Source organism: Vanessa cardui, chromosome 25, assembly GCF_905220365.1.
Source record: "Vanessa cardui chromosome 25, ilVanCard2.1, whole genome shotgun sequence".
Taxonomy (NCBI): Eukaryota; Metazoa; Arthropoda; class Insecta; order Lepidoptera; family Nymphalidae; genus Vanessa; species Vanessa cardui.
The window spans coordinates 6,697,608-6,721,947 of NC_061147.1; the positions used below are offsets into that span (position 1 = coordinate 6,697,608).

The following is a 24,340-nucleotide window of genomic DNA, read 5'->3' on the forward strand; positions in this document are numbered from 1 at the left end:
AAAAAACAAATTAAAAACATCTATCCATGTTATAATAATATATATAATACTAAATTGTATATGATATATTCCAAGCAGCAATAATTGTGAGATAAAAAAAATAGATAACATAAACAAAGATAACTTTAAAAATATAATAAAAACATACCTGAGTACCATCATTGCCGAACTGCTGGACAAATTTAATCCACTCAGGATAATGACACAACCTCTTACTGACTGCTGACCAGATTTCTCTGAAAACGAATACCATTAAATTAGAACTATTTAATAGATAAAAAATTTTTTGTTTGTACAGATAATAAAAGGCTTTTAAGAAATAAACACTGCTGAATATATCGATTGCCTGAACGATTCATTTTAATGGATCATATAATTGTCTAAGGGGCATCAATTCAAAAGCGTTATAATAAAAACGTTTCGAAGCTTTACGTCAGAAACACATATATAATGTAAAATCTTACTGGTTCGAAATACAAAGACGATGTCAAAAATGCTTGTTTATATAAATTTGAAAAGTACTAAAAATTTGCTATTGAGGGTACAAAATTAGTTTAAAATTGACCAATCATACAACTTGGTTCAAACTATTGATTTCTTAAATGGTAATTTATTTAGAAAATAATTGTATAAATCCAATTAAGGGGACTACATGAGCTAAATGCAAGTTTTAAAATGCCAAAAAGTATATAATCCAATGCAATAAACCAAATGAAAAAAATATATGTTAATCTTTAGGATAGATGCTAGTTATTAATTGTGTTGAAAACATGATGTAATTAATTTGGTACGATAGAAAAAAATCGCAAAGTTACCTCTAAAAAAGTCTTTTTTTGTTTTTTAACTACACTTATATACCTTCAATAATTTTGGTCTTTTGTCAGATTATTCTACAAACAATATACTAAAAATTTATTATGTTAATTATTTAGTAAAATCAATAGATTTTTTTTAAATCAGATTTTCTTATTTTCGACCAAAATGCGTAAGCATGTGTGCGTGAGCGCCTCGTACAGACACTGCCGGCCGAGGCCTGTTGCTATACAGACGTGTCGCTCTTTTCACCGCATCGTTGCGAATAAAATCTCGTAGATTTTATTTTTGTGTAAATTTAATTGTAAATTAATTGTCGAATATTATTCTTTTATGTAAATAAATATATTAAGTTAAAATAGTCTAGTTGTAGTTAGCCATTTATTTTTTTGTTAAGTTATTTTTTATAAAGTTTAATTTTGTAAACATGGGAAATAAAGTACAATCTGTGAAGAAAACTAAAAAACGTTCATATAAATTAAAAAGCCGAACATATGAAAGATAATATGAAAAGGTAAGAGTATTTAATTAGTAAACATATATATATTATAAATAATGATTATTGGAAACATTTATTAAAAACAATGCAATTAGTTCGCATAGAATCAGATTTTTCGACAGATTTCTTACAGTCACCATGGAGTATTTGGTCAATGCAAGCAAGTCCAAGAAGGAATGTGCGGGTTCGATCCCCGCACTCTGAACTAAAGTTTTATTATTTTTAAAGGACTATATTTAAATATATATATATATATATATATATATATATATATTTTATAATTATTAAAATTTAATTCCTAACAACTATGCATTTATTTTTTCAGAATTAAGAAAATCGAAAAAAAATAACACGGAAGCTATTTCTATTACGTTAGAGTTTAAGTTTTATGTATGGATGAAATTTAATAATAAAAAAAAATAAATAAATACAAATTAGCACATCACATGAATATTTAGTGGTGCTTGCCTGGGTTTGAACCCGCAATAAGATGCGCGCGTTCTACCCACTGGGCCATCTTGAAATATGTAATTTTTGTGAACCAAAGAACTAAAATATTTAGAAGTGTCATATACGTAATTCAATATTTTTTAAAGATTGGAAATAGTAACAATTGAAAAATTTTAGCTCGTAGCTTCAGTGAAAGTGGGTGAAATATTGATTGCAAGTATCCAAGATATTTTAATAACGAACGACGACGAACAAATAATTAAAAAAAATATTTTAATAAAAAAATTGAAACGAAATTTATTTGTTTTTTTGTTAAACCAAAAATAATTAAAAATATTTGAATTTAATTGAATCAGTTTTATTTCAAATATCAGTCAAAAACAATACAAATAATTCTAATATCCAAACTATTTTTATGAGATTTATGACTAAACCCACTGTGATTGACCGAGTTAACCAATAATTCTACTAAACTGACTTGACGATATTATTTTTATAGTAACTTTTTGATGCTGACTTTTTTAACTTGATTTTTTTTCTTTGTGTACCGATATTAGTAAAATGAACAAACTCTACGCTTTTTGTCAGTGTACAAATTACGAACAGTTCCAATTTTATTTAATAAATCGCTTAACAAACTTATAAAATTTAAAAATAGGTACGATTTAATATTTAGTATTACAACTAATTGAATTGATACAGTAAAAATTAAAGAAAAAATGTTTAAATTAACTATTTTTTGTACATAAAATAATAATAACTTAAGTTTAATTAATTCAGTTTAATTTTATCATAATTTTTTAAATGACACAAAGAAATTAAAATAATTCTGTTGTCCTGTCTATTTTTATGAAATCTATGATTGATAGAATTGATAGAATTGACTTCGCTTCGCTTTCGCTCGGCGCGGCGCGCGGCGGTTCGGCGCCATCTATTGGAATATTCAGGCGTAACCTCGCCGCCTCGCTAAGCGTAGTGCGCGCGGGGACATGCCGTTTTTGTCGTTAGACTCGTTAGTGTATGTATGTGTGCGCGTGATTCTCAAGGGCAATTAGCTCCTGTAGTCCCCTTAAAGAGATTACGAACCTATTCAAAGTTATATTCGATTAAAAATCAACATAATAATAAAATGTGACTAGATCGATACTAACAATGTCGTGAATATGTACCCAAAAATTAAGGCATTAAATAGGATTATACATAACATATTTCCTATGGAATTTGAACGTAAACAACTTATCTATTTAAATTACCAATATTATTAATGCAAAAGTAACTCTGCTCGTATGCTTTCGTCTTCATACTGAACCAAATTTGATGAAGTTTTATATGTAAATACTCAAATTTCCTTTAAAACGGACAAAGTCGAGCTCTACAACTGGTATAATATAGATGTGCTTTCTTGATAATATTGCAGTTATTATACAGGATGTTCCACTTAAAGCAGAACCACTTAAAAAACAATAAGAGAATATTACGTCACAAAATAGAAAATGATTCATACTTATGGTCCTGGACGTGTATTCTGATCAGCTGCGTGAAGGCTTCGGTTACGAAGTCTAGGGTTTCTCTTCTGATACGTAACGCCTCCGCATAGTTCGCTACCTGTGAATTAAATATAATTGGTTTTGATCAACAAACAACAACAACAGCCTGTAAATTCCCACTGCTGGGCTAAAGGCCTCCTCTCCCATTGAGGAGAAGGCTTGGAACATATTCCACCACGCTGTTCCAATGCGGGTTGGTGGAATACACATGTGGCAGAATTTCTATGAAATTTGTCACATGCAGGTTTCCTCACGATGTTTTCCTTCACTGCAGAGCACGAGATGAATTATAAAGACAAATTAAGCACATGAAATAGCGGTGCTTGCCTGGGTTTGAACCCGCAATCATTGGTTAAGATGCACGCGTTCTAACCACTGGGCCATCTCGACTCAACTCGACTCGGATTTGATCATTTTATTTGAAATCATTGAGAAAGCCAGTATTAGATGAGCTTTTGCATGTTCATTGTACACCACAAAGAATAAATAAGTACATCATGGTTACAGCCTAAGTAATAGAGGCGTACAATTATGGCGACCTTATCGCTACATAGATCTCTTCCAGAGAACCAGCATGCATTTTTTTATCCAAAAATATCATAAGATTACAAAAGTCTTTAGTCAAGTAATTGGCGTATTAATGGCGTATTAATCGTAATATTACGAGTTTTAGGATCAGAATTTCTTTCTGGAGGATAGTATAAATTTAACTAACCCAAATGTAATGGTTTAGTGAATCCCCATTTTAGTGACCGAAGAAAAACATACAGATCTAACCATATGACATATATTAGACAAAATTCAGATCTCCAAATAGTGGTCATCTTCAAAATCTACACAATATTTGGGCCATAAGGTAGTAAGTACATACCTTAATCCTAGCCTTCGATTTGTCCACCATCTGAGCCAGCAGGAAAAACGCCTGGTCCACATTGACATTGTCGTGGCTCGAGGACTCCACGATGGGTATTGAGCCCTTGAATTCCTTCCTCTGGACCAATCTCTCCGCCTCCCGGACTCCCTGCTCGCAGGCTTCATCGTTTTTGGACGTTACAAGCACAACCGGCTTTTTCAATTTTACTATATTTTGGAGTATCGCAGCTAGGGTTTCGTTCTGAAACAATTGAACATTTTTTCAATGTAACTGGTAGGCGAACTGGCAAATAGGCCTTCATGTTAGTGGTCACCACCCCTCATAAACACAACATTCCTTCCAACACATTATTTTCATGCTAATTATATCTGTTCTCTAAACTCTTCCACTGTTTAGTGTAGATGACCTTAAATTTTCTTGGACGTTTAAAACTTTTGACGTATCCCAAATAATACAATGAATACGGCATATTATTCTATATGATTTTCTTTGGTATAAGTTGGCCGGCGAGCATATGGGGTACCTGATGGTAAGTGGTCACCATCACCCATAGACAATGAAGCTGTAAGAAATATTAACTATTTCTTACATCGTCAATGTGCCACCAACCTCGGGAGTTAAGATATTATGTACCGTATGCCAGTAACGCCACTGGCTCAATCACACAACACAATTATTGTTGTTCGGCGGCAGAATACCTGATGAGTGGGCAGTACAAAATACTAACGCCAAATAAATAATTTATTTTGAATACAAGTAGAATTAAAATTGTTATTTTAAATAGTGATAAAATCCAACATACCAATTGAAATTATATATTATAATTATTACAATCAAGTACATAATAATTGATAAAGGTATTATAGAAATCGCATGGAATACAAAAGTCTAATTCTTCATGTCATTCTTACTACCAATAGATTATAACAAACTTTAACGTCCCACAGCTGGGCAAAAGTTCACTTCACCCCTTGGTAGGAAAGTTTCTCACTCCACAAGGCAGATTCTCATCCACCACTAGCAAGTTTACTCTACATAATATACGACAATCGTAGTAGCACCGTATTACCTGTTTCTCCCAACTACGTCCTGGCACCAGGCTGACATCGTATACACAAAGGAAACCGTCAACGGACAGCTTCCCGTCTCCCATCAGTTTCTGCTCGTATTCCTTCTCTATCCCGAGCTGGTTCTTGCACACGTACATCAACTTCTCGGCGGATTGTAACTTCGTTGCAACGCATCTTTTCACGTATGTTTCCGTCTTACCCACAGCTAGTACAATGTAAAAAATCGTTAATTATTTGCAAAGTGATTATTTTTATTATTTATCAATGTTACCAGCCTACATAAAATAATTATTAAATTAAAAAGTTTTCATTTTAAAAATTTAAAAGTGTAATACCAAATAAGAAAGGCAAATTAAGGTACCTTAGATTAATGATTGTTAGATATGGCATTGTAAGATAATGTTTTTATTTATTTTTAATTTTTGTCTTTTATTTCTGTCGAAAGGGTACAGATTATTTCGCCAATGTCACGTGCGATGGAGAAGATAATATGATTGTTATTTCTTACTACAATGCATCATCAACGTCGAGAACTTAGATATATAAGTAAGATAACAATGCGACGTTCGTTGATTTTTATAACTATTTGTTTGATTTTATTTTATTTGTGGCAGCTTCATTGGTGTATGTTTTTGTAATTTTATTTATAATTTAAGTGTATTGTGAACTGTTTGTGCCTTAATAAAGCAAAATAAAAAATATCTCTTGCGCCTGTAATTACACTGATACGAACGTACCTTTAAACGGTTGGAAGCACGCATCGTCCACGAACTCAGTCTGTTCAACCACCTCAAATCGATATTCTTGTTCATCTTGCTCCTTATGAACACTACCCCAGTATAAAAAGTGATCGTTGTTGACTACGCGCCCGCTGAAGTCCGACTACAACATAAAATAGCCGTTTAATAAAACTATTATTATTAATACTCTTTATTGCACTGAGAAATTTTACATAGAAGTTTTAAACATGAAATTTTTGTTTACAATGGCGGGCTTATTTCTAAAAGAAATTTCTTCCAGCCAACCCACAGCTGTAAGAGATAGTGTTATATAGCAGATATAAATAGTGCAACATTAGATACTCTTAGTAATATTATATAAAAGAAACAATATTAATATAATATATATAATATAAAAGAATTTAATATAATATATATTACGCTTACATAAATATCTATAATATAATAAATACATATATATTAAATTATTATACTTATACTACATCTAAATACACAAATATTATAAATATATCTCCCGTACAAAAATAAATAAATAAATAAAAAAAAAAAAGATAATGGTAAATTTGTCAAATTTATGAAAGTTGTGAGAGAAAGTGCTCTTTTACTCTTTTTTTAAAGAGGTTGATGTTTGGACTCTTTTGGATGGATTTTGGGAGACTGTTCCAGAGATTTGCTGCACGTACCGTGAAGGAGTTAAGCAGAAACTTTGTATTACATCTAGGCACTTCTAACTCTGAAGTAATACAGGAACGTCTAGAACGTGTTGGAGGAGGAAGAAGGTTGAAACGGGAGCAAAGGTAAGCAGGAGAATTTGGATCATTAAGAATATTAAAAAGGACTGAAAGGATGTGCATATCACGGCGAAGGCGGATAGGGAGCCATTTAAGTTGAGTACGAAATGCAGATATATGGTCATATTTACGTAAGCCGTAAATGATTAATGAACTATAATTAATTTTACATACATTTAATAGTAAATATTGATTATTGGAGTCCTATATGCAAATGTTTTAATAGTAACATATCACGATTCTATTAAGGTGTACGACGCCTTCTATTCTTAAGGAAATTGAGGAAACAATTATAGAATAGAAGATCGCGATTTTAGCACAAATACAACCGTCGAAAGGCTACTAACCAACTGGAAAATATTTACCATTCGTTTCCACAACATCTTACTTCTCGACTAACGTGGCTCATCAAAGCGTAGCCATACTCTAAATTCTAATAAACTTAGTTTTTCAAGCACTTGTAAGTCATCTGCTAAAAAAATTTAATAAAATCTAAATAAACAAACTTACAAACCGTCAAACTTTGAAATGCACTACCCAATAGTATTCGGCAGTCTAAATCCTCATATTTAAGCATCCTCTGTAAAACTATTTTATCTATCCATATATCAATAATATATGCAAGTATGAAAAAATATGTAGTTTATAATTATGTATATATATTGATATACATTTAATAATAATATTTAATAACTTATGATAATACGTAATAACAGACGTGACTTACTTGACTCAGAACGGATATGTGATCGACATTGTAGTCATCGGCGTCTGTGCGTACAAATCTGTTGCAGAGACAGGACTTTCCCACGCCTAACTGGCCTTTCTCTTTCTCAGTACCTGAAAAGATTTACAAGATCGTTAATTTTACTGCTAACGGACGAGTTAAACTAATTATCCGTATATTAACATAAGAATTAATACCATGAAATGCTTAAATATATACAAATATGAACTGAAATGGTGGCAAGAATGCTACCAGCATTTCCCCGTTAAATCACAATTCCGATCCTGTGGACAAAAAACGAACCAGCCTTCCTGTCACCTGTGAAGCCTATGAGGCCGAGGTGTTATACTTTTGATGAAGCTTTTTGCACCACTACTCCAAGGGCCAAGCGCTTCGACAGCAAACGTATTATTCATTTATAAAATATTTACGGATCTTATTAAATTTTAATTTTTTGGTCATAAAATGTACAAAGACTAAAGTAACCAAGTAAATTGATCAGCTGATTTAAAGCTGTTCCTGCCCATTGGAACTACGATGAGAAAACCATTCGACGTTCCAAGAGTTGATGTTACTGTGTATTAATTAGACCAGCGTGTACAGGATAATTGGTGGTAACCAACTCCTACAAATAATGGCGCTGACCAACCAATACGCCGCCAAGCTAATGAAACAAAAATGTTCCGTTCCTTATCTAAGTTGGATCAGTTGACTTCAAATTGGAAAAGGCAATAGAAAGCTTGGCCATAAAGCCTTCAAATATAGAAACAACTATTATTATTATATGACCCCTAAAATGCGCGTTAAAATGCAAGTTTATTTTTCTATTCAATGCAAGTATACGGTAAAAAACCAATAACTCTTTTAAATTCCTAAGATAGTCAAGACACTATAAGCAGACCTGCTGGCCAGCACGTTGACAATCACCTTCGAATATTCTACGTTGAAAATAATCAACCACCAATGGCATATTTGGTCATCTGCCTAACAACTACTTACTTATCTATAACGTTATAAATATAATCCTAATAATGTCATCATACAATTTAAGAATTTTATCATATGCATGTATACAAAGCGAGCCGAGATGGCCCAGCGGTTAGAACACGTGCATCTTAACCGATGATTTCGGGTTCAAACCCAGACAAGCACCACTATATACATGTACTTAATTTGTGTTTATAATTCATCTCGTGCTCGGCGGTGAAGGAAAACATCGTGAGGAAACCTGCTTGGTGTAATTTCATTGAAATTCTGCCACATATGCATTCCACCAACCTGCATTGGAACAGCGTGGTGGAATATGTTCCAAGCCCTCTCCTTAATGGGAGAGGAGGCCAGCACAGCAATGGAAAATTTACAGGCTGTTACCTTAATTTTATTTTTATGTAAACAATGAAGTGTTTATTTAATTTATATGACAATGTTAATCGTCATAGTATCTGTACCACCATGTCGTGATAAGGTTTCGTGGTGTATTCCTAACCGAATGTATCTGTACAGGCAGCTGCACAGCAGGTATTAATGTGAACGAGTTAACTCCCATAATCCAATTTCGATCCCGATCTGATCCCGACAAGCTCAAGACCATTGGTGCAACATGCTCTTTGAAACATACCAACTACTGGTGCAATGTTGTAAATTTCCTTAGTCGAAGCTTAAGAGATACATCTCTCTTATAAAAGTTCGATTTAAATCAATAATATGAAACAAGGCTGTAATATTTATTTATGGTAATTTTAGCAATTAAAGTACATACACTATAATAAACGGATAGATAACGATGAGTATGTTCCTTAACATTAGGGCTGATAATATTAAATTAGATACATAGATTAATACCACAATATATGTACATAAATAAATAAATATTTGGACCATGAAGGTTTCATGGTAAGTGATGTGGACTGTGTTTATGTTTATGATTCATTTGAATTAACACAAGATCTTATAACAAGAACGACTATTATTTCTTGTAAAGGTTCTACATAGTAATTATTTATTATGCAATAAATACTTCAACATACATGATACAATTATAGTCGAATGACTAATGGTAATATAATATCTTTCAAAATAAATATGATCAACATGTTATACAACAGACTTTATGTTATTTTATTTTAGTAGTAACATTTATGGCACAGCTTAACTGTCTGGGATAAAAATGGAAGTAGTGAAACTGCAATTTTGATGGTTAAAGCTATGAGAAAATACAATAATGCGTAATTTAAAAGTAGCATTATATAAATATGCAGTTTTCTACATTATTTGAAATAATGTATAATAATATTCTATGAAAAATTGTGAACAAAAATCATTAAAAGAAAACCAAATCATCCAAAATATTGGATTTTGAATGAAAGTGTGCCTCATGTATGGACTTCTGCATACACAATACACATACATATATGTCATACACAACAAGACATGTGGTGAAATAAGCTAGGAACCTTTTATGCCAGAGCATTAGGACATATACCGGCTATTATTTTACAATTTATTTCTCAGTCCAAAATACTGAATTTTGGAGGTATGTCTTATATGTATAAGTTCATCTACACTTTATACCTTCATTCTTATAGTCCAATATTACAGCAAAATGACCGAAATAATATATGACATAGGTCCACAACAGTAAACCTGGCTACTTGTTTAAGGTAAGCCTGTCTGTAAAAAAAAAAAACTAAAAAAAATATATTTTTTCACAATATTTCGAATCTTGGACCATGGCATCAGCAGCCATACCAGGTTGCTATATACTACACCAATAAGGTAGTAATTAACACATAAAAATAATAAACATGTCCATAAATAATTTATTTCATTTTAAATCAACACTAATTAAGCATACACAGCTGTACCGATATATCAATTTGTTTATAGATAAGTAAATGATTTAAAGGAAACATATGACATACCAGGAAGTGGAAAATAAGATGTGATAACATTACAATAGAGATGCTGTACAATTGGTTAGTTAAGGGTCATACATTTAAGTACCTTTGTGATTCATACCAAATGTCTTGTGATTGAGTACATCATTAAATTAACAACTTAAATAGAAAGGAATGTTTAATATCAACTTGAAGCATGCAAGCATAATTGAATGTTTGAAATGTAACTTTATTCCATTGATTATTTTATTTCATTTCTGTAATTGAGTGCAATAAATTGTTTAACTATACATTTTTATTTTAATCCACAGATTATGAAAGATAACAAACAGCAAGTACAAGGTAATATGATGAACATAAAAAAATTAAAACAATAAAATATAATTCGTCAGTAAAATTCCTGCATAAATTTATTTTATTACCCTGAATAACATACTAATTATAATGATAACTCATTTTATAATACGAAAGTGCATTTGCTCGATACTTTCTCAACATGCATTTGAATACATGTAGACAGGGTTACAAAGGATACCTAACACATTCTCACTCACTTCACACACCAGCAAAGCCACTAGAGTAAACTAATTTATAATATACAGAACTATGCATTCTATTTGTTCAACCTATTGAAAGTTTTTTAGTCACATCGTAGTTTGTTTTCAACACAATTTAATGATACATTTTTGTATGAACAAAACCACGTAAAGGCAATTGTGTCATTAGAAATATTCACCTTTGCCTACATTACTATTAAACCTTGGAAACTAAGATCTTATGTCCCTTGTGACTGTAGTTACACTGGCTCACGCATCCTCCAAATTACAACACATTATACTGAGTATTGCTGTTTGGAATATATCTACATTACACAGTATGCTGAGCATTAGCCAATGAATATATAAAAAGTGCTTTATTATTGTTATATACTCTCTATAATGATTCAATTAATAAAATCATAGAATTTATTTTTATCGTAAAAGTAATGTTGAGATAAAAACAGATAAATAATACTATTTTACTTTAATGATATTTAAAGATTTGGTTCAACAGAACAAAATATATTGTTCATGTAAGAATATTTCCATTTTAATTTATAATATATTTTAAATTAATTAATATTTTATGATATTAAACATGACATAAATGTTTTCTTTTTTTTTCTAATCTCATTTTTAGGAATTACTAATAATCCTATTTAACCATTTAGGTAAGACTAAAGGTTGTGCTAATAGTGAGTAGCTTAAGGGATTGGGATCAAAACTGCAACTTTTAGCAATAAACCATTTCAGTATTGTTACTTTTTGCAAATAAAATTAATATCAGTAACCCCAACTTAGATTTTGATGTTGCCTGTATATAAACAATAGACTGGATACACCGAAGATAACATATTAGCAAATTTATTAATGGAACATTATTTTATAAACATATGTTCATTTTTACCATTGTCTCAAATGTTTATTGTGAGGATTGCTACACTAAATATAAACTGTAACAAAATTAAACACACACAATCTTCAATATTTAATGCTTTACTATCTATTTGTTTTAGACTGGCAAATTAGGGGCCAGATTTTAAGTTATCACTACCACCCATAGACTAATGTTTACAACATATTATATACAACAGTAAAATATGTGATAAGTAGTTGCATCAATTTAATGTTGCTTAGAAATGCATAGTCGGGTAGTCAAACAAATTTTGAAGCAATAAGTAACTGAAGTAATTCCTAACATCACCAGCTTAAAGAAATGAGATGTTTATCCCCTTTGCTTGCAGTTAAACCAAATTACCTACCCTACAATACAACAATACCAAATATTGCTTGAAAAGCCCTACCAGCAAAACTAAAACAAGTTCTTCTTATTTATAATATATGTGGACTGCTTACATGTTTTATTAAATATTTTATGTAATAGTGTATTTAGCGTTGGTAATTAAAACTACAAATGTAGTTAATTAAAACTACAAATGTAGTTAAATGTAGTTGACTATTTGTGTGTAAATACACACAAATAGTCTTACTTTTTACTAATAAAAAAATGTGAATGCTTTAATGGATGTTTATAAATCAATTACATATGAATCAAATAAGCTGAATAGTTTGAATTAGATTCAGCAGAATGATTATAATATGGGATAATGCATAGGTTGCTTTTCTTCCATATAATTATATAGTAGATGTATATATTCAAAGTTACAAGTTTTATTCAAATATAAATTAACATAATGGTTTCATTGGGCACTTAAAATCAGACTAATCAGTACACTTCCTGATTCACTAAAGATGATGAAGAATATGACTCCAACAATATAAATTATATTCTAAAGGAATATCTGTATAAATATGTAGATATTTAGTGTTGATATATTTTATTTAATCAATAAAAATAAACAATTGAATACCTTTTATATAATAATGAAAATAAATAAGAGTATCTTTTTTAATATTCATTGTATTTTTCTTCATATAACATATTGATTATCATAACTTATTACTGTTATATTAAAGACACTAATTAACAAATAATCATAGTTATATACTTAAATTTAAAAGAAATATACAATATTTTTATAATATAATTTATGGTTGAGGAATTGTATTATAGAACTGTTAGTGAAAGTAAAGTGAAGTGAAAAATATTAGTTAACTTACCAGATAATCCAACAACAGACACAGTGACCAGCTTGCCCCCAGTGTTCTCAGACTTTTTAGCCATTTTCTTATCTATCACTCCAATGGTATATTATAAAATAAGGTTAAATCACTTATTACACACATCACAACACAATATCCACTTCTCTTTAAATAAACAACACCGATAATTTTGTATATAAATCACAACAAATACAAATATATATAGATAGAACTATATACACGCTTTAGTAAAATATAATGAAAAAAAACAGGTAAAATTATTTTAAAATTGTGTCAATCTAAAGAAAACTGTTGGTGAATTTATACAGCAAGCACGACTTTTTTCACCAATTAATGAAAACGGAAAAAAAAATCGAGTGAGCGTAAAGACTTCCAGATGTACGGATATTTAACTAAAGTACACAATAAAGACATTCATATAACGTAAAATATATTAAGTGGTCACTTAAAACGATAAATACAGTAAATATACCAAGACACCCTTCGAAATAAGAATCGAAAGAGATAATTTATTGTGTTCTCAAAGGTATAGCCCTATACTTTGACACATTGAATCAAATTAGAAGACCTTTTATAAATAGAAACGGAATTAATCAAATAACAACAAAAAATATTAACATACATAATTATCGGCTTAAGAAACGCATAAATTACATTTTTTTTACACTTAATCTTATTAATTTTAGATGAAAACGTAATATTCTTTGACTGACACTACTCGCGTTGCTTTGTACGATCCAGTATAGCCAACTCTAAAAATGATATCTTTTTATTTCCTATGCAAAATATATTTAATGCCCCACAGGTAGATTTTGTAAATTTAATAGTACATTTATAATACAAAACCCTTCCCAAAAAAATCTTTATTATTTTAATTGTTCATTCATTTCAATTCATAGAGGGTTTCAATAACTTAATTTGTGTTTATAGTATTTTAAGAAATAACACAATTTTATTAATTTACTGATGTTAAAACTGACTATATAAATAATTTCTATATTTACATTATTTAGCATTAAAATGATTATAAAAATAACATAATTATAAACATCACATTGAAATAAACTCAAACCTAATGTCATGTTTTCATAACAAAATTATAACTATTCATAAATTTAAACTTTATATTGCTAATATGTGTGACTAACAAAAGCTTAAATACACATACTCAACTAATAAATTATACAACCTTCATGGCAAAATATATCAGTATTTATTATATAGATATATTAATTATTTGAATGAGATATAAATGTTTAAAAATGTATATTTTTTATATGCTTTTTAATGTATTTTAATTATGAGAATAACGTTACACAGAAAATAAAATTATTGTCATTTTACTTTTTATGCAGACTGTTAAATAGAATGTAAAAAAAGTGATTCGAAATAATAAGAAATTACAAAATAATGTGTGAGGTTGACTTTTGTTTATATTTATAATATCACCTATAAGTTTGATTATTATAAAATTCAAAATACTATGAAAATTACGTATTGCTATAATAATTAACAAATGGTAACAATTAAGTAGAAACAATTAGCAACACTAGATCTAACTTTGACAGCACCATTACGAAAACACAAGCGCATAAATGTCTCTCCGCGATATTTTCTTGAGAAATGACTTCTACAAATGACGGAAAAGACGTGAAAAGTAATCAAACAAGTGGTCAGAAAGGCAAGACATATTATATTGAACTTTACAAGGTAAGTGTAATTCTTTTATTTTTAGAGATATCAAGAAATAATGTGACGCCGTTGTGATCGTAAAGTTCACTTTATGTCCGCCATATTTGTCTCCTACTAAGTCTTGTTTTCCTATATTTTTGTAATTATGAAAGTAATTTCAGTGCATACAGGATGAAAAATGATCGAAAAAAAGTTTTCTATCTCTGACAAAAAAGATTTATCTGTTTTAAGTTTTATTTTGAGTTTGATATTGTAAATACCAGCAGCTAAAACTATATCTATTTTTCTATATTATTTAGCGATAACTGATGTTATTATTAATCTGGGAATGAGAGATTACTTAAGAAGTCGATATAAAGTCAATTACCATTTTGAATACAACTTTATACACAGCATATATAGATTTATGCTTGTGTGATGATCATTTGTTTGACAGCCATACTTCTTGACGAAGAAGTCACGTACTCCACACTTATCTATAAATAATGTTTAGTTATGCCAATATGATATCATTGTGTCTAGCAAACTACTCAATATGTTTCCACAAACACACAACACAGTCCCATAAACTATACACTTCTTGAGTCATAAAAAAACCATCTTCATCATCATCTTTTTACTTCAAACATATTTGTTTGTTGATAAAATAAAATCACTATTGGATATTAAAATAATACCTCACAGTAAGTTTTAATTATAAAAGTTTTGAAAATAACCAGAAACACTTTGTGGAATTAAAAATATCATATTTCTTTAATAGGTATATGCTAATTTTATGAAATATAGTTTTAAAATCGTTTTTATTTCAGTCATCTTTCACTTCTTAAAATATTTAAAACAAAACAAAGTTGTAAACAATCCACAAACCAATTAGACTTATTTGAATTATTTCTTAAAAATACTATATTGTTTACCAACATACACAGAATATTTCAACAGAATCATTGATAACATTTTACAAATATGAGAAAAAATGGTGTTGTAGTAGGATTTAGTGTGATACCCATGTAGCTAAGGCACACATACTCATCAGAATAAACTAATAACTACTAAAAGAAGCAAAGTATACCTGTAGGCATAATTTACTTACCATCAATTTAATAGAGAAATATTCAGCTTTTAAAAATGACATTACAAATATTCTTTTGTTGTTGTTAATTAAAATAAGAAAGGTACTAATAGTCTTAAATAGGTTCCTCTGCAAGTAGTTTGGAAATCACAATTTAATAAGATATTTTTTTTTATATTATTTTATTTTTTAACTTTTAATTTGTATTTATAGTAAACTAATTTACAAAAAATAAAGACCATAATGACCATAATAATATTAGTACATTATATTGAATGACCATTCTTATTTTTATATTTTAATAAATATTTATTATTAGTTGGCTTGAATGATTCATCAACTGTTGAACTTTAAAAGCTGGAAGTTTTCCTTCTTATGACATTGTAACTACTACGAAAACTTGTCCATTCTCCCCATAGGTGTACAAGTAATAAGTACTTTTAACATATTATTTTTCAAATAAATAAATATAAGTCAATATGTTCGATAATTGAACTTTGTAATGAGTACAATAGGTAGTGTTTCAAGCTCTTATTTTCAAATACAGATTAGATTCAGGGTTTTTGAAAATTGTTGTGCTTAAGTATATGAAATTGGACTTTAATGTTTTTATAGGATTAATGTTGATATTTTATCTCTCCACTAACTCGCATTGGAACAGCTTGGTGGAATATGTTCCAAACCTTAATGGGATTGGAGGCCTTAGCCCAGCAGTAGGAAATGTAGAGGTTGTTACTGTTATTGAATTTATATGTCAATTGTGTTTTGGACAATTCTTATAATAATAACACATGTTTCAAAGATATTGAACAATTAACTTCAAATGAGAGTAAAAGTAGAGGTTTGTGAGTTTTGTTACTATTTTGTCTACTAATACTAATTAAAGTTTACTAAACTACGAAAAGGAAATGAATTTATCTTTACAAATCTTATTTGTTGTTGAAGAGAATATAGAAGCTTTTATCTACAATATTTTTGAGTTTAATTTACGTCTAGTACAAAATACTAAATAGTTGATACATATACTAATAATGCTATAAATAATAAATGTAATATACAACTCATTTCCACTGAAGGAGGAAAAAATGGACACTAAAGTAGTGTCAGCGATATTTAAATTAGACGCATGTTTTGGCTATTTCTGCATAATCATCAATCATCAGTAAATTGTCAATAATAATAACACTTTGAAATAATGTAAATTATAATATTTATTCACAATAAGTTGTAGTTTCTTAAGTTTTGTTCTAGTCTACTAGATTAGATATGTTTATAGACTACTATTTATTTTTATGCGTTCTATAGATACATATTTTAATTTAAAAATAATTTGTCATAATACTAATAATTTGGTATAATTTCATAATGAGTGTTTCATCAACTATCACTACAGAAGTTACTTTTATTTATCTTTACTATATCTATTGGAGTAGACTACAAAGTTAAGTTTGGATGTGGCAGTTTCCTGGATGTATGTATCTAAAATGCAGTTAGTACTACTTATTTGTTTATAGACAGCTTATTCACATATTATTTAGCAAAAGAAGGTAAATAAATTCTCATACAGTAGTGATACACAACTACAGACATACATTATCAATTGAAATAACAAAAAAACATTTGACCATTCGCTTAGCCCATGGTGATGCTGATTGCATGTGCAACTCCTGTTTGAATCACCATTCCGATCTTTCGATAGTTTATAATCACATTATATTTTACGGTGATATTTTAAGGACGTAGCTGAGAATCTCTAAAAGGTTTTAATTCTTATTTTTAGAATATAGAAGTTTCCCACTGGAGATTACGCATATATATATTGTAGTGCATATGTGTATGTGCACACAGTAGTGTACCATCTATCCCTTCTTATAATCCGATAGAACGGCAAATCATCTCAGTTTACCAAAACAAAGACATTTTATTTTAGTGTCTAGTTACTGTCATTTGTAAGAAAGCCTTTAAATAATTTTAACGACAAACAGTATTGCGGGTCGAAATATCCATGTTGTGTAATAAGTTTATGAGTATATATTATTAAATATAATAATAACAATAACACTATTGTTGAGACTGATATTGTGTTCCGTAAAATACGTAAAGTCGTTGATCCTGCATCTGATATATACATACCTTCATTCGGTTCTGATTTCCGTTCTATTAGAGCGAGGGAACAAACTAAAAGTATCGATAAATATGAACCATCCATACTTATGAAGCATCCATACTTATGCGGACCAAAATAATCTTTCGTAGTTGTCGTTTATAAAGTGGGTCGAGCAGTTATATGCGACAGGCTTAAACAGAACTTGTTATTAAAATAAAGCCTTTATCATTAATGATTTAAGAAGTTAGGATGTTCTGCGTAGTTTTATCTTTTTTTTTATGGTATAGGTTGGTGGACGACCATATGATACACCTGATGGTAAGTGATCATCATCACCCATAGACAATGACGCTGTAAGAAATATTAACTATTCCTTACATCGTCATTGTGCCACTAACCTTGGGAACTAAGATGCTATGTCCCATGTACCTGTAGTTATACTGGCTCATTCATCCATCAAACCAGAACACAACAATACTGAGTGCTTTTATGTGGCGGTAGAATAACTGTTGAGTGGGTGGTACCTATCTAGACGGGCTTGCACAAAGCCCTACCATCAAGTGCACACGGTTTTGAGATTGGCCACAATTATCAATATATTATATATAACAATAATATTTATTATTGTATAGCGTATGTATCACTAATCGTAGGTGTTGTTGTTTAATATAATGTTTTGTGCGTCCGCAGTCACTCGAGGCGCGGCTAAGCGCCGAGTGCACAGGCGAGCAGCGCACGCGACTCGTCTGCGAGGCGTGGCGCCGCGTGCACAGCCTATGTCAGCACTCGGCGCCCACCACGCACCCGCACCTGCTCGCCTGGCTCCAGCGGCACACCTCACACACTATATTACAGGTATCATTGTCTCCTTTATATATTACTATATAGTGCGACACACATTAGATATAGCATCGGAAAATGCAAAATCCACACTTAACTATATATGTATGTAATTTGAAGTATCAATGACTCCAAGTTTTAGTTTTGCTATAAAGGTGTTTATTTGCAAAATGTCAAAGGGCACCTCTATATCTGAGACAGGTATTTATTTATACCTGGGTATCTGAGACATTGGGATAGTGAAATACTTCTATAAGTGAAACAATATTGCAGGTCCCTTGAAGTTTCACTGCATATAGTGATAATAAGTATCTTAAAATAGTACGACACAAATTAGATGTAGCATCGGAAAATGCAATGGAATGAAAATAAAACCGATTACTGCCGATTTACACAACCAATAGAAATAGCTCCCTATCGCGCCATTCGACGCTATTCGTCGCTATAGATTCTCGTGTCAGAGAAAGCAAGTACATGTAAATCGACGTGTCAAATTAATGAATATATTAGGTCATATGATATTTCAAGTTATTACGTTTGTGCAAAGATCATATTCGCATGCGAAATAAATATTGGTAATTTCGGATAGCGTGCTCAATTCGGGTGTGATCGGTTTTACGAATTTTGCCGATGCTACATCTGAATTGTGTCGTACTATACTTTTTATTTCTTTATTTATAATTTGGTTAAGTTCTCATATCTATAATTTAGCTTTAAGAAGTAAATAATGGAAGAGCACTCTAGTTTGTTGTGGCACAGGCTTTTGCTTACCACAAGAACCAGGGACTCATTTTTATCTGTAAATCACTTTTATGAATAAAACATATTATATTATATATTACTGCGTGGATGATAATCACATAATCAATAGCATATGAGAATGCGTATGTGTACCCAGTGTGTCAGATCGTAATGTTGCTTAATTTTGGTCTTCTCTCTATTCCAAGCATATCCAAGTTTATTTCCAAAGTTTCGATAACAATTTGGATATCATTGAACTGTATTCAAAATATTTTTATTTACAGACTGAATGGCAATCCCCGAAAAGCAAAGATCAACATGTCTGGCTCGAGGAGGCTATTGACACATTCATCGGGGAGTGTCAAACGGCGATCTCCACGCGAGATGGAGTCAGTCCGTCATGGGAAAGCCAACTACTACACAGAGCCCAGTGGTTTAGGAAAGTATTGTCAAATCCTTGGGGTCATCCGGTCCTCAAGGCTCTACTTGATTCTAGAGGAGTTCAGCCAACTGATGAAGAAGGTAACCTTATAAGATAAAATAATAATGTGTATTGCTTACTGTCGATTATCTTATTTATTTGAATAAAAATAAATTATATAATATAGTTATTATATATGAGTCGTGATGGCCCAGTGGTTAGAACGCGTGCATCTTAACCGATGATTGCGGGTTCAAACCCAGGCAAGCACCGCTGATTCATGTGCTTAATATGTCATTATAATTCATCTCGTGCTCAGCGGTGAAGGAAAACATCGTGAGGAAACCTGCATGTGACAAATTTCATAGAAATTCTGCCGCATGTGTATTCCACCAACCCGCATTGGAACAGCGTGGTGGAATATGTTCGAAACCTTCTCCTCGAAGGGAGAGGAGGCCTTTAGCCCAGCGGTGGGAATTTACAGGCTGCTGTTGTTGTTTGTTGTTGTATATAATATAGTTGGTGAGTCTAAAATGTTTGTTATTGTTTCAGTTCTAGGATGGCTGAAAGAGGAGAGGGGCGTGATGTTCGTGACGCGGCTCCGGCAGCTGGCCGCTTCCAAGTGCGACGACCTGGCGCTGCTGCTGGCCGCAGCCGTCATGCTGCGTGCAAGGAATTCCACAGCCGTGGTGTCAGACGTCGACCAGGCTGCCGACCACAAAGGTATGTGTTGAGTATTTACTATAGCATGCATTTTAATTTTAAACTTAATTTTTTTTAACTGGTTATAAATGTAGATACAACTGGAAATAATTCAATAATATTGGTATTAAATTATTACCTAGGTTCAACGGTATTATAAATAGAAAGAGGCTAATTATAATAGTGTTGAACCTAGGTATAACAGTTAAAATCATTACGTATGACATTTTTGGTTTAACTTTTTTATTTTTGGATTAGTAGGAATTGTAAAGAGTTGATATTTCACTATTTTAGAGGGCGATGAAATGGCAATATATTATCTTATTAATTCATATGAATGACCAAAGTTTCTGACACCACTCTATTGGTGTGACGAAAAGTCATATATCGAACAAATACTTATATATTACCTAAAGACAATTTTTTTTTAATGAAAGACGAAAGTAATTTCATGATTTGATAATTATTCAAATTATTATATTAATTTATTTATATAATTAAATTTATGAAATTTCCCTCAGATCAAACGGAAACAGCTCGAAGCGAGCCCACGTTCGTGGATATACTGCGTAAAGACGCCGGATTCACGGTGGACGTATGGGAACTACTTACCGATATTGAATTTGTACTTTTGCACAAGGGAGAGTCACGTTCGCGGTGCATTGAATTGGTAAATATAAATAAACTTTATTTAACAAATTTATTCATTAATAAGAAATTTTGATAAAATGTCTTAACTATTAAAATGTACATTTAATCGAAAAAATAAAATAGGCAGGATTATTTTAAGAAAACAATAAATTTGTTGTTAATAATTGTTAATATGTTATAAAAGATTTTTTCATACTTATTTATAAACTAAGAGTCCTATACTACATTTTCTTACCCTATTATACATACATGTACCTGTATGGTTCATTCTTCATAAAATATATTCATTTGTTGTAGATATTAAATGTAAACTGTATAGATTAAGCTACTTAACTGTGTTATTTTGTATCAGGCTAAACAAACACCGCTACGCAATGGCTATCAGCTGGTGGAACGTTTGCACAGCCGGCTCGAGATGTCGCCGCGTGACAAGAAAATGTGGAAGAATGCTAAGGAAGTTGCCACACTTATTGCACAGGTTTGTTACTATTATACTTAGACTCAAGTGCTCATTTATGAGTAGACTGATTAAATATCTTCATGGCTAAAGAAACCATGATAAGTTCCTCTACATCAGTACCAGTTAATTTGGAACTAAATATTGTACGTAATTAAACTTCTCAAAGTGCTTATGATTATTCTTAAATTGTCGATTAAATTAGCATACATGCACAGTGCATACATCATATCAACTGTTACAAGTGGCTATTGTTGTGTATTAAAACACTAAATTGACAACTGAAAATAACTTATATAATGGGAAAGTTGAAGTAAAAGGCTATGGAATTGAATAGGCTATTTGACAATGCGAAAAATAAATTGTCAATTATTGTAATCATTTTGAAAATGGGATTTTATTAACGAAAGTTGAAAATAATACTTCATTTATTCAAATATCCATAAATAAATATGCTTTTTTTAAACGGCACTTTTTTCTCATGGCACAATACGCTCCTGATTGGCTGGGCTTATGATGAAGTCACTCGCTTGTTAACCTTGCTTTTCTTCTATATGTACCACAGATTTAAAATACAGGCAAGTGACGTGACACCGACCCCATTGCAGCGCCATATTGTCCAAGTGGCGTTTTCGCTCGCTATTTAAATATGGAATGTTTATTATGATATTTTTCAGCAAATATGTACTACAAATAAAAAAATCAACTGTTACTGGGTTATTTAGTAGAGGTCAAGGACCTCTACTAAATAATACAAAATGGATTTTAAAAATCAGTCAAATAGCGTATTGAAATGAATTGCAATCGCAGGTGGTGATCGCCCGCTGTATGTACTACAAATAAAAAAAATCAACTGTTACTGGGTTCCTTGACCTCTACTAAATAATAAAAAAATGATTTTAAAAATCAGTCAAATAGCGTATTAAAATAAATTGCAGGTGGTGATCGCCCGCTGTATGTACTACAAATAAAAAAAATCAACTGTTACTGGGTTCTATGACCTCTACTAAATAATAAAAAATGGATTTTAAAAATTAGTCAAATAGTGTATTAAATTAAATTGCATTCGCAGGTGGTGATCGCCCGCTGCATGGTTGTCCCGACGTGCAGCGGCGCGGCGCGCGTGGCGCTGTACGGCTGCGCGCGTTCGCTCGTGCGCCTGCTGCCCGCCGACAAGCTGCCCACCGCCGCCGCCGCGCTGGCCGCCCCCGCCGCCACCGCGCGACACCTGCACACGCTGGCCACTGCCATACATGCACAAGTGCGTCACGGCCCTTATATTTATTCTAGTTGAAATTATTCATATTAAGACACTTTACAATAACAACAACAGCCTGTAAATTCCCACTGCTGGGCTAAAGGTCTCCTCTCCCTTTAAGAAGAAGGTTTGGAACATATTCCACCACGCTGTTCCAATGCGGGTTGGTGGAATACACATGTGGCAGAATTTCTATGAAATTTGTCACATGCAGGTTTCCTCACGATGTTTTCCTTCACCGCCGAGCATGAGATGAATTATAAAGACAAATTAAGCACATGAATCAGCGGTGCTTGCCTGGGTTTGAACCCGCAGTCATCGGTTAAGATGCAGGCGTTCTAACCACTGGGCCATCTCTGCTATAAGACACTTTAAAACATAATAAAACATCCCGCTGCACACGCTGGCCACTGCCATACATGCACAAGTGCGTCTCGTTGAAATTACTCATATTAAGATACTTTAAAACATAATAAAACATCCCGCTGCACACACTGGCAACTGCCATACATGCACAAGTGCGTCTCGTTGAAATTATTCATGTTAAGATACTTTAATACATAATAAAACATCCCGCTGCACACGCTGGCCACTGCCATACATGCACAAGTGCGTCACGTTGAAATTATTCATATTAAGACAATTTAAAAAAACAACCTGGAGTTAGACTTCGTTGATATTTATAAATAATTTAATAATATTTATAATTAATTTACTTTTAGCACAAGTTTATTTCAAACTTAATTTGAGGCGTAAATAAGAATATTAATAACTCCCTAAGAACTACCGCGCACTGGTAACGAAAAAATCACCGTGACAAAAGTTACCACTGCGCGCTAGTGCTAATACAGGTTATTCCTAGTGTTATTTTTAAAAATAAATTAAAAAAAATATTGTCTGCCTTGCCAGTTTCTCTCTATAGTATCTGTTTTGGGGAACAGTTTACAACTGTAGCTCATTTTATAAAATTAATATTTGAATGTTGCAACTTTACTTTATATTTACAATATGTTTATGTTGTTATTTCTAACAAAATATATTAAATATGACAATTATAATATTTCAGTGCAAAGATGAGAGGAAATCGTTTGTGTGTGAACTGTACGTTCGCGCCATCACTGCTGGTATGAATGAATTGGAGAGACTCAAACTTAAGACTGAGAAGGTTTGATACAATTTTCAAAAAAACTTTAGAAAGTCCCTTAAAAATAATATAAAGATGTTACATATACTTGACAAACACAAAACACATCATGGTGTGTGAACACAACAAAAAATAAATACGCTGTATATTTTTTTATAAGTACAAGGAGAATTAATAAACATTTATT

At 31.4% G+C, this 24,340-nt stretch overlaps 2 protein-coding genes across 4 annotated transcripts in view; one reads left to right on the forward strand and one right to left on the reverse strand.

The window, feature by feature from the left end:
* The window catches only part of LOC124540428 (rho GTPase-activating protein 190), a 42,063-nt gene extending 28,251 nt beyond the window's left edge, over positions 1–13,812 (reverse strand). The window contains exons 1-8 of the mRNA XM_047117979.1: positions 13,694–13,812; positions 13,069–13,215; positions 7,512–7,624; positions 5,991–6,135; positions 5,253–5,458; positions 4,181–4,423; positions 3,267–3,367; positions 149–236 (exon numbers count right to left, since the gene is read on the reverse strand). Of these exons, the coding sequence (XP_046973935.1) occupies positions 149–236; positions 3,267–3,367; positions 4,181–4,423; positions 5,253–5,458; positions 5,991–6,135; positions 7,512–7,624; positions 13,069–13,132 (960 nt within the window). The 5' untranslated portion in view covers positions 13,133–13,215; positions 13,694–13,812. The remainder of the gene's footprint in view (positions 1–148; positions 237–3,266; positions 3,368–4,180; positions 4,424–5,252; positions 5,459–5,990; positions 6,136–7,511; positions 7,625–13,068; positions 13,216–13,693) is intronic.
* Positions 13,813–14,636: 824 nt separating this feature from the next.
* The window catches only part of LOC124540580, a 33,787-nt gene continuing 24,083 nt past the window's right edge, over positions 14,637–24,340 (forward strand). For all 3 annotated transcript variants that reach the window (XM_047118264.1, XM_047118265.1, XM_047118266.1), the window contains exons 1-8: positions 14,637–14,781; positions 18,630–18,794; positions 19,805–20,042; positions 20,494–20,664; positions 21,165–21,313; positions 21,647–21,772; positions 22,824–23,012; positions 24,076–24,174. In XM_047118264.1, the coding sequence (XP_046974220.1) occupies positions 14,695–14,781; positions 18,630–18,794; positions 19,805–20,042; positions 20,494–20,664; positions 21,165–21,313; positions 21,647–21,772; positions 22,824–23,012; positions 24,076–24,174 (1,224 nt within the window). In that variant the 5' untranslated portion in view covers positions 14,637–14,694. The remainder of the gene's footprint in view (positions 14,782–18,629; positions 18,795–19,804; positions 20,043–20,493; positions 20,665–21,164; positions 21,314–21,646; positions 21,773–22,823; positions 23,013–24,075; positions 24,175–24,340) is intronic.